Source organism: Bubalus bubalis, chromosome 6 (assembly GCF_019923935.1).
Source record: "Bubalus bubalis isolate 160015118507 breed Murrah chromosome 6, NDDB_SH_1, whole genome shotgun sequence".
NCBI classification, from domain to species: Eukaryota; Metazoa; Chordata; class Mammalia; order Artiodactyla; family Bovidae; genus Bubalus; species Bubalus bubalis.
The window spans coordinates 46,436,930-46,456,665 of record NC_059162.1 but is presented as its reverse complement, the minus strand read 5'-3'; the positions used below and the strand labels follow the sequence as shown (position 1 = coordinate 46,456,665).

Sequence of the window (19,736 nt, the reverse complement as noted above, 5' to 3'; positions counted from 1 at the left end):
AAAAATAAACAAATGGGACCTAATTAACCTTAAAAGCTTCTGCACATCAAAGGAAACTATTAGCAAGGTGAAAAGACAGCCTTCAGAATGGGAGAAGATAATAGCAAATGAAGCAACTGACAAACAACTAATCTCGAGAATATACAAGCAACTCCTACAGCTCAACTCCAGAAAAATAAATGACCCAATCAAAAAATGGGCCAAAGAACTAAATAGACATTTCTCCAAAGAAGACATACAGATGGCTAACAAACACATGAAAAGATGCTCAACATCACTCATTATCAGAGAAATGCAAATCAAAACCACTATGAGGTACCATTTCACACCAATCAGAATGGCTGCGATCCAAAAATCTACAAGTAATAAGTGCTGGAGAGGGTGTGGAGAAAAGGGAACCCTCTTCCACTGTTGGTGGGAATGCAAACTAGTACAGCCACTATGGAGAACAGTGTGGAGATTCCTTAAAAAACTGGAAATAGAACTGCCTTATGATCCAGCAATCCCACTGCTGGGCATACACACTGAGGAAACCAGAAGGGAAAGAGACACGTGTACCCCAATGTTCATCGCAGCACTGTTTATAATAGCCAGGACATGGAAGCAACCTAGATGTCCATCAGCTGATGAATGGATAAGAAAGCAGTGGTACATATACACAATGGAGTATTATTCAGCCATTAAAAAGAATACATTTGAATCAGTTCTAATGAGGTGGATGAAACTGGAGCCTATTATACAGAGTGAAGTAAGCCAGAAAGAAAAACACCAATACAGTATACTAATGCATATATATGGAATTTAGGAAGATGGTAACAATAACCCTGTGTACGAGACAGCAAAAGAGACACTGATGTATAGAACAGTCTTATGGACTCTGTGGGAGAGGGAGAGGGTGGGAAGATTTGGGAGAATGGCATTGAAACATGTAAAATATCATGTATGAAACGAGTTGCCAGTCCAGGTTCGATGCACGATACTGGATGCTTGGGGCTGGTGCACTGGGATGACCCAGAGGGATGGTATGGAGAGGGAGGAGGGAGGAGGGTTCAGGATGGGGAACACATGTGTACCTGTGGCAGATTCATTTTGATATTTGGCAAAACTAATACAATTATGTTAAATTTAAAAATAAAATAAAATTTAAAAAAAATAATAAAAAAAAATAAATAAATAAATAAAATCAAAGCTTCCATGTAGTACTGTCAGCTTATGAAAACCGTTGAGTCCACATTCTGGAATCTGGAGTTTGCGGAAAGGTTCATATAATCAGTGAGGCACATATGGCTAGTCTAGTCCCTGTTGGACACACATCTGTGGCGACTAGGGAAACTACATTCATTATTACAAGCAAGGTATGGCTGTACAAAGGTCACGTGACATGCTATAGTCATCCCTGATTAGTGGAAAAGTTTATGTATGAATGTGTATGTAGGAAAAAGTGATGCTAAATTCTTTAAAGTATAGATGATGCATTTGATTTAAATATCTGTTCCCAAAATTAATGTTGGAAAAGAGTACAGAATTCTAGAATCACATCTTTGTCAATTAATTATTTGTTTGGGATAATCAAAAGAACTTTGTAAAAGAGATCAGTCAATATTTCTGTTTAATACAAACTTTAGGATCAAAGAATGAGGAACTAGAGGACCCTCATCTATCCGAAACAGCCAATATTTATATTATTTGATGTAGGTGTTTAATTACTTTACCATTTCCTTTTCTGTACTGTTACCAATGTCACAGGTTCATATTTTTTATATCAGGTTCACTGCTTGCTTAATTATCCTATCAAAATAGGAAATGAGATAATTTGGTTTGTTTCTACTGAATTTATGCTGACACTTAATAATTTCTCCTTTAACTAATGTTCTCAAATCAAAAGTTCAATGATCCTTAATGAAGCTTTTCTACTTCTGTCTTTTCCTCACTCTCCTTGCCACATCCACTTTTTTCTTTTCTAAAAAACCTGGCGTGTTCATGCTCAGTCACTCGTCATGTCCAACTCTTTGCTGTCCAATGGATTGTAGGCCACCAGGCTCCTCTGTCCATAGGATTTTCCAGGCAAGAATACTGGAGTGGGTTGCTGTTTTCTTCTCCAGTGGATCTTCCCAACCCAGGGATGGAACCCACATCTTCTGCATTGGCAGGTGGATTCCTGACCACTGGGAAGAATGTGGGAAGCCCAAAAGAACCCAGAGCACCATTTATTTTTCAGCAGTGTGATACAGCAATATCATACAAAAATACTCTAAAAATATTGCATACAATTTATTTTTGATATCTTGTATAATGTCCTCTGAGGAAGGAGATAGGGAGGGTGACTGTACAATTAGAAAAAGAAGTCTAAATTCTTTAAATTTAGAGTTTAAATTCAGTTGAACTCTGATAACGGGACTCAGGATGAATAAGGTGAACTGGGAGGGCAGAGACAAAGCATGATTCAGGAAATAAAGAAGTAGATTAGTGGAGAAGGTGAGAGAAGCAAGCAAACCAAGAGATGGGATAGAAGCTAATGGAGTGTTAGTCACTCAGTCGTATCCAATTCTTTGTGATCCCATGGACTGTAGCCTGCCAGGATCCTCTGTCCATGGGATTCTCCAGACAAGAATACTGGAATGGGTTGCCATTCGCTTCTCCAGGTGATCTTCCTGACCCAGGAATTGATCCCAGGTCTCCTGCATTGCAGGCACATTCATTACCATCTGAGCCACTAGGGAAGCCCAGAAGCTAATGAAGATCTGGGAAATGAAGTGGGTGACGTGAGAGGGTTGAGTGGGAGATAGACAAATGGGTGTGATTTGGGTGTGGTGAAGGTTGGTTCAGTACAGATTTGTGGCCCTGATCACTATTCTTTTTATGTGGGTTGATTCAGGCTTTAAAGTAGCAAGTTCTTGCCAGACACTTTATATTTAAATGCGTTTAATGAGGCTAAATGGAGAAGGCAGTGGCACCCCACTCCAGTACTTTTGCCTGGAAAATCCCAAGGATGGAGGAGCCTGGTAGGCTGCAGTCCATGGGGTCGCTAAGAGTCAGACACGACTGAGCGACTTCACTTTCACTTTTCACTTTCATGCACTGGAGAAGGAAATGGCAACCCACTCCAGTGTTCTTGCCTGGAGAATCCCAGGGATGGCGGAGCCTGGTGGGCTGCCGTCTATGGGGTTGCACAGAGTCGGACACGACTGAAGTGACTTAGCAGTAGCAGTAGCAATGAGGCTAACTGTGATGTGTTTTTACTGTATCCTTATGTCACTCCACTCCAGTACTCTTGCCTAGAAAATTCCATGGACGGAGGAGCCTGGTAGGCTGCAGTCCATGGGGTTGCTGACAGTTGGACACAACTGAGCGACTTCACTTTCACTTTTCACTTTCATGCACTGGAGAAGTAAATGGCAACCCACTCCAGTGTTCTTGCCTGGAGAATCCCAGGGACGGGGGAGCCTGGTGGGCTGCTGTCTCTGGGGTCACACAGAGTCGGACATGACTGAAGTGACGTAGTAGTAGTAGTATCTTATTCAACTCTTGAATATGTTTTCCCTGTTCTTTTCAGTTCTGAGAGCATTCTTTATGGGGATGCTAGACAGATAATAGGAATTGAACAATTTTAATTGTAAATTAATTATATATCATCTATTCAAAGTAATAGGTGTTTCCTCTTTCCCTTTTAAAAAAAAGTTAACAAGTACATTTCTACTTTTCCTAATATTTTCTCCAAATTCAGATAATTTGAGGCCTTGTTACTTCTGAAACATGTTAAAATCTTAATGCCACTGTTTTCTGATCATTGTTGGTTATATGATCTCTATTTTCTCATATGACCATTGAAAACAGAATTATCTAAATGCTTAACTCTTTTCCTACTCCTTGTGAAACTCAGAGATTATGTCATCAAATTTCACTTTGGCAGCTTATCATTCTTCTTGATCAATGTTCAAGTTAGAGCTCTGACTACGGGATTGTTTTCTATTGTTGTTTCTGAATTCCCTGAAAGTAGATTCACTTAAGGTGGCATACTTGTACATTTTACCTCGGACTTTCTTTCTATGGCCTAATGAACTCTAAGATGATATAGAATGGTTACTTTCCTTCAAGATTCTTTTAGCTGCCATTTTCCACAAACAGATTTTTATAGGGAGCCAGAAATAAGCCAATGCAGTAAGTCCCTCATTGCTTCTTTCTCTTTTGTGAGATTAAATTTCCAACAAGGCAGTTCAATAATTTTTCCGATGTTTTGCCTTTAGTGGAGTGGGATTTTCATCTGAAGTCTATAAAGGCTTACATCGCTGCTCTATCTTGCCTGTCCATATTAACCATCTGGTTATGAGGTCTCTGATGTAATCCCAGGATAACACTTCTGTTCTCCTTTCACACTCTCCTGCAGCTGCTTCCTCCATGCTTTACCTTCAGGTATGTGGATTTCCATGCATGTGCACATCTTTTAGACATATACTGCTTCTCCTCTAGCTGTTTGATTAGACCTATTTATTTTAAATAAGATACACCTTTCCATCATCATATTCCAGTCAGGAATCACATTTCAAAATATCCTCACAAGACTTAAGAGATGATTTTTACCAAAAATTCTTTTCGTGTGTTTTAAAGTTCTGTTTGACGATTTTTCATCTCCTACTTGTCTGTATACAGACAACTGAGAATGTGAATACCTCCTGCCCATTTCTCTGGTATCTTCTGAAAATTGCTGGGGAAGTCCTCCAGTATTTTTCTTTCTGCGCCATCCCTTTTATGCTTCATAGTATATAATATGGCCTTACAGTTTTCTCTGAGTACTTTTCTCCTTCCCCTCACAACTCAATTGAAATAATAAACCACTCGATCAGGCTGACTGGTCTCCTGACAACACTGTCTTGCCAGTCTTATGAGATGCAGTCCATCTCCTACTAGAAGCAGCAGGAAGAAGAGATGAAAACATCACTAGTGCCCCTAAACCATTCATTTTCCTACCCAGAAATTCAAAGACGTTAGAGATACATTCCTGACTTCATAAAGAGAATGAGAATTCATTCTCATATATATCAACAGAAGTGGGAAGTATTCGGGGAACTTTATAAGTCTTGGCAGAATCTCAAATCTCTGTTATACGCTGCCTGGGAATAAAGCACGTCTCTTATTTAGCAGGGCCAAATATGCACACTGTCACTTCAGTTTTCTTCAGCCAGCAGACAAAAGTGCCTCCTATTTGGCTTCTTTTCTCTAGCACAGGTGAACCTGTGGAATGTCAGGAGCTTCTTCAGAAGGTCCTGGTTCATCTTTGAGAAGACTTTTATGTATTGCTGGAGGCCAGCTGTCTTTTGCTTACTTTATCTCATTCTTCCCCTTCAGTCTTCCAATACTGATGTGGATTACCCTCCTCTTCCTCAGAATCCTTTTCTTTCAATTTCTTTCACAAAAGTAAAAGCCCCACAGTATGGCAATATGTACAATAAAGGCTGTGTCACTATGAAGTGGAAGCCAAGATGTAGGGTTGTTAAAGAGGAAACTGACTGGATGCCAGGCAGACTCTGGTGAAAGTGAAGTTTCTCAGTCATGTCTGACTCTTTGATAACCCATGGACTGTAGTCTACCAGGCTCCTCTGTCCATGGGATTATCCAGGTAAGAGTGCTGGAGTGGGCTGCTATTTCCTTCTCCAGGGGATCATCCCAATCCAGGGATTGAACCTGGGTCTCCCACACTGCAGACAGGCACTTTACCATCTGAGCCACCAGGGAAGCCCAGCTGACTCTAGGGCCCTAGACTATTCCTTGCTGTAGGACTGACAGTCTCTGAGACCAGTTTTTAGCTTCCAAGGATGCAAGGAGAACCTGGATACCATGTTGGCTAGCAAAGACTTCTAGTTCTTAGGGACCCTTAGTCACTGTGTAACTCCTGGTACTCCAGCTGAAATTCTTAGAAGTGTGATCAGTACATCCCTTTGCCCTTTCACATTATATTAAGACCAATGGAGAAAACTGGATTATTTTCCTCATTATTACCTCTAGTTTGGTCCTTTCTATAAGTCTTATTGAACAAAAGAATGAGTTGTATTGGATTTAAGATCCCATGGCTGCAAATTATTCCAAGTATGTATTAATACTATGCTTTGCCAACATACTCATATACTTAAAATGCCACTTTTCTTTTTTTCTTTTTCCTCCCTTTCATGAGAGACAGTAGAAGATAGTGATTAAGGACTCAAGTTCTAGAGCCAGATTTTGGAATCAAATCTTGGCTTTGACATCTTTCTAGCTGTGTGACCTTAGATAAGTTATTTAACCTCTCTGTTTATTAATTACTTAATCAGTAAACTAGGGAAAACATGGGTACCTGATAGGGCTATGGTGAGGCTTAAATGAGTTAATTCACAGGCATGCAGAACAGTGAAACCTCATAAGTACTCAATAAACATTAGCTTTTATTATTAATTCTCTGCTTAATTAACACTAATTTATTAAACTCCATGTTAAATATCACCATCTCTGTGAAGCTTTCCACAATTACCCGAGGCAGAACTAATCCCTTTCACTCCTCTCTGTTCCCAGAGCATTTTGTACATATTTGAATGAACTGTAAATAATTTTTAACATGTGTCTTTCTCCCTTGTTAGACTATGAGCTCCATAAAGATAGATATCTTTCTTTTTAAAATTCATGTTGTATTCCCAGTTTCTAGCACAATTCCTGGATTGCAGCGAGTACATAATAAATATATGTTAGCACTACATCTCCTCCGAGATTAGGAAAATTGTGGTGCCTTAGACTGCGTACCTTGTATGTCTCTGGAAATAGACCCAGTCCTTAGCACACTGCCAGTCACATGGCAAATACTCAATAAATATTTACTGAGTGACTGATATTGAAACTGCCTACGTCTGTAGCAGCAGACCATTACTTCTTATCTGAGGTATTTGAAAGAAAAAGAAGAACAAAAGATGAGATCTATTGAGCATGGCTTGCTTAGAAATAATATTGTCACACTCATAACCAGGGAAGACAGGGGTAGATTAGAAACTTGAATGCATGGCTGAAAAACTTGTTCAGACAAGAGGGGCTTAGTTAACTTTGTGGGGCACTGGGGCCCTCTCTATAGCAGATGGGGAATAATATACTGTGCTAGCTGAGAGGATAAACAAAGCATTGTCATGGAGTTTAAACTATTGAACAGAGGAATCTATAAAGAGGCCAGCAGAGGAGAGAACAAACAAGCTAAAATAAACAGATGGGTGGACAGAAAAAATATTAAGCATGAAAATAGATAACCCAGAGCCTCAGGAAAATGGGAAGAAGGAAAAATGGTTATGTCAAGCACAGAAGAAACACTGTAGAGAAAACATGAAGGCAATGATGAAGCAGCAGAGGGAAGAACGTGGTGTGCCGGGGTAAGTGCGGTACAGTGAAACAACAAAAGCACGGGGAAGCAGTGTCTGATTCACAGGCAGAGATAAAATGACTCTTAAAGGGAATGTGACTATTCATTTCAATGTCATCCAGATGGAGTGGGAATTAATGAGGAAGGGGCGGGGGGCTTGCATGAAAGGGACAATAACTGTGTCCCTTACATTTGAATAGAACTATTGGAGAAGGAAATGGCAACCCACTCCAGTGTTCTTGCCTGGAGAATCCCAGGGACGGGGAAGCCTGGTGGGCTGCTGTCTATGGGGTCGCACAGAGTCGGACACGACTGAAGCAGCTTAGCAGTAGCAGCATGCTTTAGGTGAGGGGACTTCCCAGGTGGCTCAGTGGTAAAGAATCCGCCTGCCAATACCGGAGACACAAGAGCTGCAGGTTTGATCCTTTGGTCGGGAAGATGCCCGGGAGAAGGAAATGGCAACCTGTTCCAATATTCTTGCCTGGAGAATCCAATGGACAGAGGACCCTCATGGACTACAGCTCATGGGGTCACAAACAGTTGGACACAACTGAGCCGCTGGGCAAACATGCTGAGTACGATACTTGCACACACATCACTTCATTTAGAACAATGGAGTTGTGGCCATCTGACGTCTAGTATTTATTCTCCTTCCTGCCAGTGTCTCCCCTATCTTGTTGCAATAGCCTTCTAACCAGTCTCCCTGCTTTTGTCCTTGCCCATCTAGGATCTTGCTCAACCCTGCAGCCAGATGATCCTTTGAAAAACTGAGTCTGATTACATCTTTATTCCTTTTTAAAAAGCCTCCACAGTTTCCTGCAAAGGACCTTCCTACTTCGGAGTCTTTGCATTTTCTGTTCCTTCTGAATGGAATGTTGTACCCTCGGGTGCTTATCTGCATTTATCCCTCTCTCTCTGTGAAGTGTCTACTCATGCCATTTAACCAGGCAGGCAACCCCTGAAAAACCTCTCCAGCAATTCCTTTTCTCCAAACCCTGCTGCATCTTCTCCACAGCACTGTGACCATCTGATAATAGTATGTATCCACTCGCTCATTTGTTTATTGACTGTTCTCACCAAAATGCAGGCACCCTCAGAACTGGGCTTTTGTTTTGTTCACTACTGACTTGCTGGTGACTAGATCATTGCTGGAACATAGTGAGTGGATATTAATAGTCATTGGATGAATGACAAAATGGATGTATGGGTAAATAGGAAAATTACTGCCAACTGGCAATTGAAATCTCAGTGGTTACATGTGAAAGACACAATAAAACAGTATTGGATGCCCTTGCTAAGATGAGTAGCACTTTCTGACCTGTGGTCTACTTCCTCAGACTTTCTCTTCCCTCCCCTCCCCTCCTCCACATCACCATTTCCTTCTGGTTAGTCTCTTATTTCTTTGATCACTTGATCCCATTTTCTTCCCCAGAATTTCTATTCCCTCATAGGGTATTAGGTTAAGCAAGAAATAAAAAAATATATGAGAAGCTGCTGTCCTGTGACTGGAAACTAGTAGGCGGTGAGTATGTTAGTTATTTTCTCTTTATATCCTCCAGCACAGGTCCATAATTAGCCTGAGTTCACTAACTTCAGTATGTTCAAATCTATATTTTTCATCCACATCAAAAAAACTCATCAAACCTAAAAACACCGAGAAAAAAACCTTGATTCATTATCTTTTATTTTTCTTTATTTTAGTTCGTGGCTCAAAGGTTAAAGCGTCTGCCTCCAATCTGGGAGACCTGGGTTTGATCCCTGGGTCAGGAAGATCCCCTGGAGAAGGAAATGGTAACCCACTCCAGTATTCTTGCCTGGAGAATCCCATGGACAGAGATGCCTGGTAGGCTACAGTCCATGGGTTCGCAAAGAATCCGACATGACTTAGTGACTTCACTCACTATCAATAATCTAAGCATCTTAATCTCTTTAAATGCAACTCCTTACCATTCCTTATACCCCAGTATATAAAAGAATTGCCAAGTTTTAGAAGAATTAACAGGAATTCTTCAATTTTACCTCTGTCTCTGTTTCCATTACCCTATCACTGGGAATATCCCCTTTTCCTCTTAATCTTCTAGTAACTACCTAGTCTTGGTTTGGTTTCAAGTTTCTCAGTCGTGTCTGACTCTTTGCGACCCCATGAATCGCAGCACGCCAGGCCTCTCTGTCCATAACCAACTCCCGAGTTCACTCAAATTTATGTCCATCGAGTCGGTGATGCCATCCAGCCATCTCATCCTCTGTCGTCCCCTTCTCCTCCTGCCCCCAATCCCTCCCAGCATCAGAGTTTTTTCCAATGGGTCAACTCTTCGCATGAGGTGGCCAAAGTATTGGAGTTTCACCTTTAGCATCAGTCCTTCCAATGAACACCCAGGACTGATCTCCTTCAGAATGGACTGGTTGGATCTCCTTTCAGTCCAAGGGACTCTCAAGAGTCTTCTCCAACACTACAGTTCAAAAGCATCAATTCTTCGGTGCTCAGCTTTCTTCACAGTCCAACTCTCACATCCATACATGACCACAGGAAAAACCATAGCCTTGACTAGATGGACCTTTGTTGGCAAAGTAATGTCTCTGCTTTTGAATATGCTACCTAGGTTGGTCATAACTTTCCTTCCAAGGAGTAAGCATCTTTTAATTTCATGGCTACAATCACCATCTGCAGTGATTTTGGAGCCCCAAAAAATAAAGTCTGCCACTGTTTCCACTGTTTCTCCATCTATTTCCCATGAAGTGATGGGACCAGATGCCATGATCTTCGTTTTCTGAATGTTGAGCTTTAAGCCAACTTTTTCATTCTCCTCTTTCACTTTCATCAAGAGGCTTTTGAGTTCCTCTTCACTTTCTGCCATAAGGGTGGTGTCATCTGCATATCTGAGGTTATTGATATTTCTCCTGGCAGTCTTGATTCCAGCTTGTGCTTCTTCCAGTCCAGTGTTTCTCATGATGTATTCTGCATAGAAGTTAAATAAGCAGGGTGACAGTATACAGCCTTGGCGTACTCCTTTTCCTATTTAGAACCAGTCTGTTGTTCCATGTCCAGTTCTAACTGTTGCTTCCTGACCTGCATACAGGTTTCTCAAGAGGCAGGTCAGGTGCTCCAATATTCCCATGTCTTTCAGGATTTTCCACAGTTTATTGTGATCCACACAGTCAAAGGCTTTTGCATAGACAATAAAGCAGAAATAGATGTTTTTCTGGAACTCTCTTGCTTTTTTGATGATCCAGTGGATGCTGGCAATTTGATCTCTGGTTCCTCTGCCTTTTCTAAAACCAGCTTGAACATCTGAAAGTTCACGGTTCACGTATTGCTGAAGCCTGGCTTGGAGAATTTTGAGCATTACTTTACTAGCGTGTGAGATGAGTGCAATTGTGTGGTAGTTTGAGCATTCTTTGGCCTTTCTTTGGGATTGTAATGAAAACTGATGCCACTTCCTCAAAGAGGCCTTCCTCATCCCCTTCAATCTAAACTAGTTTGAGCATTCTTTGGCCTTTCTTTGAGCATTCTTTGAGCCTTTCTTTGGGATTGGAATGAAAACTGATGCCACTTCCTCAAAGAGGCCTTCCTCATCCCCTTCAATCTAAACTAGGTCATGCTATGAAAAAGACTGCATACATCTTGTATTTTTTCTTTACAGTTTGTACTATAAACATAATTTTATGTTTCTTTCTCTGTTCTATATGTTTCATGAGGATAGAGGCTGTGTCTGTTTTATTTTTTGTACTCAGTTCAGTTCAGTAGTTCAGTCATGTCCGACTCTTTGCGACCCCATGAATTGCAGCACGCCAGGCCTCCCTGTCCATCACCAACTCCTGGAGTTCGCTCAAACTCACATCCATCGAGTTGGTGATGCCATCCAGCCATCTCATCCTCTGTCGTCCCCTTCTCCTCCTGCCCCCAATCCCTCCCAGCATCAGAGTCTTTTCCAATGAGTCAACTCTTTGCATGAGGTGGCCAAAGTACTGGAGTTTCAGCTTCAGCATCATTCCTTCCTAAGAACACCCAGGACCGATCTCCTTTAGAATGGACTGGTTGGATCTCCTTGCAGTCCAAGGGACTCTCAAGAGTCTCCAATTCCTAGCACATTGCTTGTCTCATGGTAGGTATGCAATAAAGATTTCCTAAAAAATATATGAACTTCTTCAAAACTTCCAGCTTGGTTGACCTCCAGAGCTTTACACTCTTAAGTTTATTTTGTTGAATATAAGGAAATGGAAAGTCACCCTAACCGGTTACCTCCTTCAAGTTGTCCATTCCTAACATCATAACTAATAGCGGATAACATTTATTTAGGATATATTTAGGTGTAGACTAAAAAGCTGGAAAAGGAAATGGCAACCCGCTCCAGTATTCTTGCCTGGAAAATTCCATGGACAGAGGAATCTGGCAGGCTGTACAGTTCATGGGGCCACAAAGAGTTGGCCATGACTGAGCACATCAGCACAGACTGAAAAGCATTTCGCACACTACCTAATTTATAACTGCATGAGGCAGACATTTTTATTATGTCCATCTTACAGATTAGTTAGCTGAGGGAAGTTCATATAGCTGCTAAATGGCAGTGCCATGATTTGAACCCAAGCATTGTGACAGAGGGGTTTCCCAGGTGGTGCAGTGGTAAAAGAACCTGCCTGCCAATGCAGGAGATGCAAGAGACATAGGTTCAATCCCTGAGTCGGAAAGATTCCCTGAAGGGGGAAATGGCAACCCACTCCAGTATTCTTGGCAAGTAAGGGAGGAATAGAATCCAGATAATACACGAAGTTATCTTGGATAAAACAAGGACATATCTTAAGATTTTCCACTTCTGCAATGCCATAAACATTTAACGAAATGAAATTTGGGCTTACCAGTGTCATTTTAGGAAGTAGCCCATGTTTGAAGAAAGTCACTGCAAGGAATTATTATGAAGCTGTTTCCTTCATTGAAATATATAGCAAAGTTTTTAAGATTTTAGCAAATTACATTAATGGGAAAATAGTTTTCTGAATTAAGCCTAGAACTACTCTGTCACACAGAGTTGTTGTGTGGTCAATTGCTCAGTTGTGTCCGGTGCTTTGCGATCCCATGGACTGTAGTCCACAAGGTTCCTCTGTCCACGGGATTCTCCAGGCAAGAATACTGGAATGGGTTGCCATTTCTTCCTCCAGGGGATCTCCCTGATTCAGGGGTTGAACCCATGTCTCCTGCGTCTCCTGCACTGGCAGGTAGATTCTTTATCACTGACCCACCTGGGAGGCCCATATATATACCTTTATACATAATGTATACCTATCCCAGGTATTGTGAAGATTAATTAAATTATTGTTCTCTTTCTGTTTTGCTTCTACATTTCCTGAAGGAATTTGTTGTTGTTTAGTTGCTAAGTTGTGATCCACTCTTTGCAACCTCATGAAGTGCAGCACACTAGGCTTCCCTGTTCTTCACTATTTACCAGAGTTTACTCAAATTCATGCCCACTGAGTCAGTTATGCCATCCAACCATCTTATCCTCTGTCACCCCCTTCTCCTCCTGACCTCAATCTTTCCCAGCATCAGGGTCTTTCCCAATGAGTGGGCTCTTTGCATCAGGTGGCCAAAGTATCAGAGCTTCAGCTTCAGTCCTTCCAATGAATATTCAGGGTTGATTTCCTTCAGGATTGACTGGTTTAATCTCCTCACTGTCCAAGAGACTCTCAAGAGTCTTCTCCAGCACCACAATTTGAAAGCATCAGCTCTTCAGTGCTCAGCCTTCTTTATGGTCCAACTCTCGCATCCGTACATAACTACTGGAAAAACCATAGCTTTGAGTATAAAGACCTTTGTCGGCAAAGTGATGTCTCTGCTTATACACTATCTAGGTTTGTCATAGCTTTTCTTCCAAGGAGCAGGTGTCTTTAATTTCATGGCTGTAGTCACCATCCACAGTGATTTTGGAGCCAAAGAAAAGAAAGTCTGTCATTGTTTCCACTTTTCCCCATTTATTTGTCATGAAGTGATAGGACTGGATGCTATGAAGGAATGGAAGGCTGGGAAAAGTTGCAGTGCTTTTACATTGCATTTTTTTTATTTCAAATATAAATAATATTTTTCTTTTGATTCTTTTATACATACAGAAAAGATGGAGATCTTATGTTTACTTGAAACTAATTAACTAGAAAAATAGACCCACAATTCCCCCTTAACCCCAAATCATACAGTAGTTATAGTCAAACGTGGGGGGGCAATTGTGAAGAGCTGAAGGATCCAGCTTCTTCTTTACCATCTATGTCCACATCATCCTTTTAGCAGCACACAAATAATTTAAAGGAAACAGCTCAAGAGACTCTTTGAGGCTATTTTATTGTTGAAAGTCCCAAGTGTTCACTTTATTTGGAATTATGGCATTGAAGTGCTGGTAGAATTTGTGTTCAGCCACTTCCATATTTCGTTTTAGGACTCTGAATCATTTAACGCTCCCAATATCAAGTCAAAATTCCACTCTTTTTTTTATAGGGCACATTTTTTCTCTCTCATAGGTACAAGATATTTTTAAGGGTTCCAATTTGACTACTAAAGAGGGGTAACAGAGGAATTCCAGAAAACTCCTAAGAGCAAGCTTTTCAACTGATGCTTCAACCAGAAAATGGGGATGTAGGAGTAGACAGTCACTGAACAGAGAAGAATAGGTTTCAGTGAATGCAAAGCACATTCAGTGACGGTGATTTCAGCGAGAATATGGGCCTATAATACCACCCCGCCTCCTTTTTTTTCATTATGATTGCTTTAAAATAATTCCATCTTGAGGGAGGTGGGCAGGAGTGAAGTAGATGTGGCTATAAAGGGGCAAGCTGAGGGATCTTTATGCTGATGGAAATCTTGTATCTGACTGTGGTGCACACAGGGCACAGGACCCTACACATGGGGTGAAATTGCATGAACTAAACACACATGTATGCACACACATGCAAATGAGAAGTACAACTGAAGGAATCTGAATAAGATCAGTAGATTGTATCTCTGTCACTTTCCTGGTTGTGATACTGTACTACAGTTTTACAACATGGTACATTGCAGACACTATGTAAAGGGCACACAAAACCTCTCTGTATTATTCCTTACACCTGTATGTGACTCTACATCTCTTTCATATGAAAAAGTTGAAGGAAAACAAGAAATATAATGCACACATAATTCCATCTTAATGATAATTTTTGATATTATCCAGAAAATAATTCTAAAACCCAAATTTGAGCAGACTTTCCCAGGCTGAACCAGAGAAAGTTTTTCTACAATGTAAGGTATCATATTGATATTGATGGTGCATATTGATCATGCAGGGCTTCCCCATTGGCTCAGCAGTAAAGAATCTGCTTGCAATGCAGAAGACACAGATTCAGTCGCCAGGATGGGAAGATCCCCTGGAAGAGGAAATGGCAACCCACTCCAGTATACTTGCCTGGGAAATTTCATGGACAGAGGAGCCTGGTGGGCTACAGTCCATGGAATGCAAGAGTCAAAAACAACTTAGCAACTGAGCATGCATGCATACAAAAGAGGCTATCTTGTCATCACAGACAAAAATTTTTTAAACTTTCAATATATTTTAAAAACAAAACCAGTGATGTATTTAAGCAGGAAATAAACACAAACTAAATAGTAAAATCGGAGAAGGCAATGGCACCCCACTCCAGTACTTTTGCCTGGAAAATCCCATGGACGGAGGAGCCTGGTAGGCTGCAGTCCATGGGGTCACTAGAGTCGGACAGGACTGAGCGACTTCACTTTCACTTTTCACTTTCATGCATTGGAGAAGGAAATAGCAACCCACTCCAGTGTTCTTGCCTGGAGAATCCCAGGGATGGGGAAGCCTGGTGGGCTGCCGTCTCTGGGGTCACACAGAGTCGGACACGACTGAAGTGATTTAGCAAACAGTAAAATAGACATATATATATATATATATATATATATATATATATATACATATACACACACACACACACACACGGACAGCTTAATCTTTACCTTAACAGAAGGAATAGGTTTTTTGGGGATAAAGTGATTTCTCTCAAGTGGTAGAATGATCACATTTTCTTTTTTCAGTCTTAACTTTTCCTCTGCTATGATTTCCTTGCGCTTCTCAAGATAAGGTCCAAAGCTTGGCAGTTTCTAATAGGAAAACACACAAATAAGAAAGCATGTTACTTCACAGAATAGAAAAATGTGAGACTATAAACACATAAATATTATGAACAAACAAAATGTGTGTTTGGAGATTGGTTCAGGTAAACTGCAACAAGGTCTTCATTCTTGGACCATTAGTCTTCTAGGTATTAGATTTCATTAATTATTAAAAAGAACACAATATCACAATACCTTTACCAAATATGTATGTGTTAGATATACAAATGTTAATTTAAAATACATCTCTAAAAAGAGAATAAAATTCACAATGGTAAAATCAGACCATTCACTTAAAACAATAGCTATTAGATAGACAATTTGTTCAGTTCATATAGACAGAAGGTGAAACCTATTGATGGTTTTTTCCTCTTCATCAGGTTTTTAGCACACTATAGACACAGCCCAGTCTCTGACAAATGCTTTTGTCAATAGCAAAGATACTTTGCCAAAGTTCTAATCTGTATCTCTATTTTATTGTGTTCAAATTCTTACTACATCTCTTTAAAGATTGTAACTAACGTTTATTGCAGTCTACTGGAATAGCTGAAAAACAGAATGGTAAAAATATTGATTTCTCTGTACAGAAAATAAACTTTATTTGCATGAAGGTGGCAAAAATAGAAACGAAAAGCAGAAGAAATATCACATTGCTTAAACAAACTCCATCAGTATTCAAAATCACATTATGTAGCTTTAAATCTCAAGGTTATTCAATTGTACTTTACAAAGTTCATTTAGAAAGATACCTGGGTGTCATGGAAAAATGCTAAGTGGTTTCAAGTTAACATGAATATGCCCTCCTATTATTCATTATCTTATAATTATTTCCTCTTCACTTTGTCCTTCTCTTCTAGAACCTTTGATCTTCACTTTTACTGACATATACTGCTGATGATGGGCGCCATTGAATTCCAAATGTTACGTGTTTGCTTGTAACCTGGAACTGCTAGGCCTCTTTTCTAAGACTGCAAAAATAACCCCCTCCCACCTCTCCTGCAGAATAAAGCACATTTATCTCGCTGATGAAGGCTTGGAAAACTACAGTACTCCAAGGTCATACTGATCTCTGACCTAGCAAGTACTTTGGTACAAAATCATAGTTGTTTCAAAACACTGGCCTCTACCTGCCAGGTTGCATAATGCCCTAGGAAAGTGAGTTCTCTGGTCCTTTAGAGATGTCAATTGGGTAGGTAAACCAAACTTAAACTATGTTACAATTCAGCCAAACTGCAACTGGAAATTTATATTGGCAGAAAATACTCATGTATAACTATCTATGATTGTTACTTCCATTATCAATTTACTGTAATTATGTCAAGTCGAGCAAATAGAAACAATGTTATGAATGCCAATTTAATTTACATACAATTAAACCTGAACTATACACTTCATCTCCGCACCTTAATGCTTTCCTGAATTACTATATTTAATGATTACAGTAATATGTGAAATGATATGATGGAGGGAGAGAATATATGAATATATTGTATCTATTTAATCATAAAATAAGTGATGCTGTGCTATTAAAACGCATACAGTATAAAACAAATCCTTAATATTATCACATATTTAGGGCCCTTTAATATAGAAAAGACAAGCTTGCTTAGAGTATCCTCTACTGAAATGACTCTTTCCCCTGGCACATGAGGCGTTAGGGATTACACTTGGTGCCAATACCCCTTAGGGTTCGGATAACACCTCAGAAGGTGGTGAATGCATGTTCACTTGATACAAATCTTGTCAGAATATCACTCTCACCACACTTCTACATCAAGGACACTCACACACTAATCTTACATTCTTGAAGATTATCAAGATTTGTTAGTGTGAAACACATGACCTCTGAGGCTAGCAGATCCCTCATGAGGAAGGTGAGTTTTATGAAAATCTGAACCATTATCCTCTTCCTTGACAGGGTCTTATCTTATTCAACACTGTCTCATTCCACCTAAAAGTTCTATAAAGTTATTCAAAAGAAATCATTCTTGGAACTTGTTAATCTACTTTTAAACATAGACCAGAGGAGATATTTCTTTTCCATTTAAATTATTGTTTATCCAAAGAGAAATAAAGTAGTTACATTTAAACTGTGATGATTTAAATTGTTCCAATAATGGAAATAATAATAATAATGATAATAGAAAAATCGTTTGATGCAGAATAGAATACAGCTTGCACAGACACCAACCACTTGATATTTGGTGTGTTTTTTTTTTTTTTTTTGCAGTGGCTGACCATATTTGCCATATTTAACTAATGCAGCCTTTTCATGACTAGTGGTGCTCTAATTGTAATGTGTTAATCTTGTATAATTTATCCTAAGGAGAGGTTCTCAATTTAACATAAAGATTCTTACAGGACTTTCTCTGAGTGTTGGTTGAAGAAAACAGTGGAAAAGAAAGAAAACTCTTGTCAAAGTTTTCTTTAAATTGACAGCACATCCACACAGATCACTGACTGCCCCTTCGATGTTCTGCCATTTATCTCCAAATCAATGAGGGTCTCTTTGCATGTGGTTTCTCACTGCCATATGGAGTCTGAAGTGTTGGAGGAGCAGCTTCCAAAACTTCAAGGTTGCTATAGTCATTTTGCTTTCTGCATTAGTATAAGAAATTTCAGTGCTTTTAAAAAATTATTATTATGTTGCTCATACTTAAATGCCTCTAAGATAGCCGAAAACTGAACATTTGAAAAGTTAAGTTTTCTGAAAATAAAAAAGATCAATTGCCCCTTGCATCTGAGGACCATATATTACTCTTAGGCATATGTCTGTGTTTAGATCTTGCCAAAGGGACAAACCAGAGCAAAATAAAAATAAGAAAGAGTGAAGGTGAAGGTATAGTGGGCCACTGTATATGTGTGCAATCAGTGATGATTAATAAAGCATTTAGCTCAAATCTCTGCCCGAACATACAGTTAATTGATTTCCTATTGCAGGAGGAGAAGCAGCAGGCCCTGACAGAGCCAGCAGCAGGAGCTTTTCCTCTTCATTCATTATTTTCTTGCAGAAAAAGTTGTAGCCTGCGGTAACTCCAAGTGAGAGGTTTGAGCGTCATGCTATATTTCTTAAACAAAAGAAAAAGTTCTTTAGGACTCTCAAAGCTGCTTTGTAACTGATGAGCTGAACAAAGCTCAGAAATGGTGTGATTTTTGTTTCAACAGTTTCTCCAGGGATTCATCACTGATGAAATTGTCCTCACCAGAAAAGCTAAATCCTACTCATTTAAAGATAACAGTATCTCACACTAAAACTGCCTCTATCCAGATATTAAAAGCATTACATTGCCGATAGAAAAGTGACAACATAATGAATCAACAAGGATACCTTAAGCCAGCAAAGCTTTAAGGTAAAGAAGTCTATTTGGATTATAATTTATTCATGGATCAATCTAAAGGTAATTGAGCATATTATGAAGCAGAAGAGGGTTCTTGTTTCTAATAGAAGCAAGCACTAGTATCTCCCAGTTTAAATTGCATATTTTTTATGAGAATGGCAGCAAGTTGGCTAATAGCACCGGTCTACAGTGCTGTATGGAGAAGGCGATGGCACCCTACTCCACTGCTCTTGCCTGGAAAATCCCATAGACGGAGGAGCCTGGTGGGCTACAGTCCATGGGGTTGCCAAGAGTCGGACACAACTGAGTGACTTGACTTTCACTTTTCACTTTCATGCATTGGAGAAGGAAATGGCAACCCACTCCAGTGTTCTTGCCTGGAGAATCCCAGGGATGGGAGAGCTTGGTGGGCTGCTGTCTATGGGGTCGCACAGAGTCAGACACGACTGAAGCGACTTAGTAGCAGCAGCAGCAGCAGCACGGTGCTGTAAGAGATCAACTCTATTTTTTAATTGTACCCTCTTACTGATTTGAAACAATGAGGGCAAGAAAGGTAATTTCTTTGATAACCAAAAGGTAATAAGTTAAAAGATAAAATGATTTCAAGTTATACTGAGTGTGATATAAATATATATATTTCATATACTGTTAAAACACACACACATATACATACACTGAGTGCAATATATATATGTGTTACAAATTGCATACATATTTTGCACTCAGTATAAACCTGAAATCCAGATATATGTGTGTGTGTGTGTGTATACTGTGTGTGTGTGTACACACTGACAGATTGAAGAATAAATTAACTGTAAATGATATAGTATGCTTCAGGACTAAGAATTAATTTTTTTTACAAATTTTTTACAATTTTTTTATAAAAAAC

General features: G+C 39.7%; 1 protein-coding gene across 1 annotated transcript in view; it reads right to left on the bottom strand.

The window, feature by feature from the left end:
• DPYD (dihydropyrimidine dehydrogenase) overlaps nucleotides 1-19,736 on the bottom strand; it is a 945,375-nt gene that overhangs the window by 17,935 nt on the left and 907,704 nt on the right. Inside the window, exon 21 of the mRNA XM_025289449.3 lies at nucleotides 15,354-15,497. Coding sequence (XP_025145234.1) covers nucleotides 15,354-15,497 — 144 coding nt within the window. The remainder of the gene's footprint in view (nucleotides 1-15,353; nucleotides 15,498-19,736) is intronic.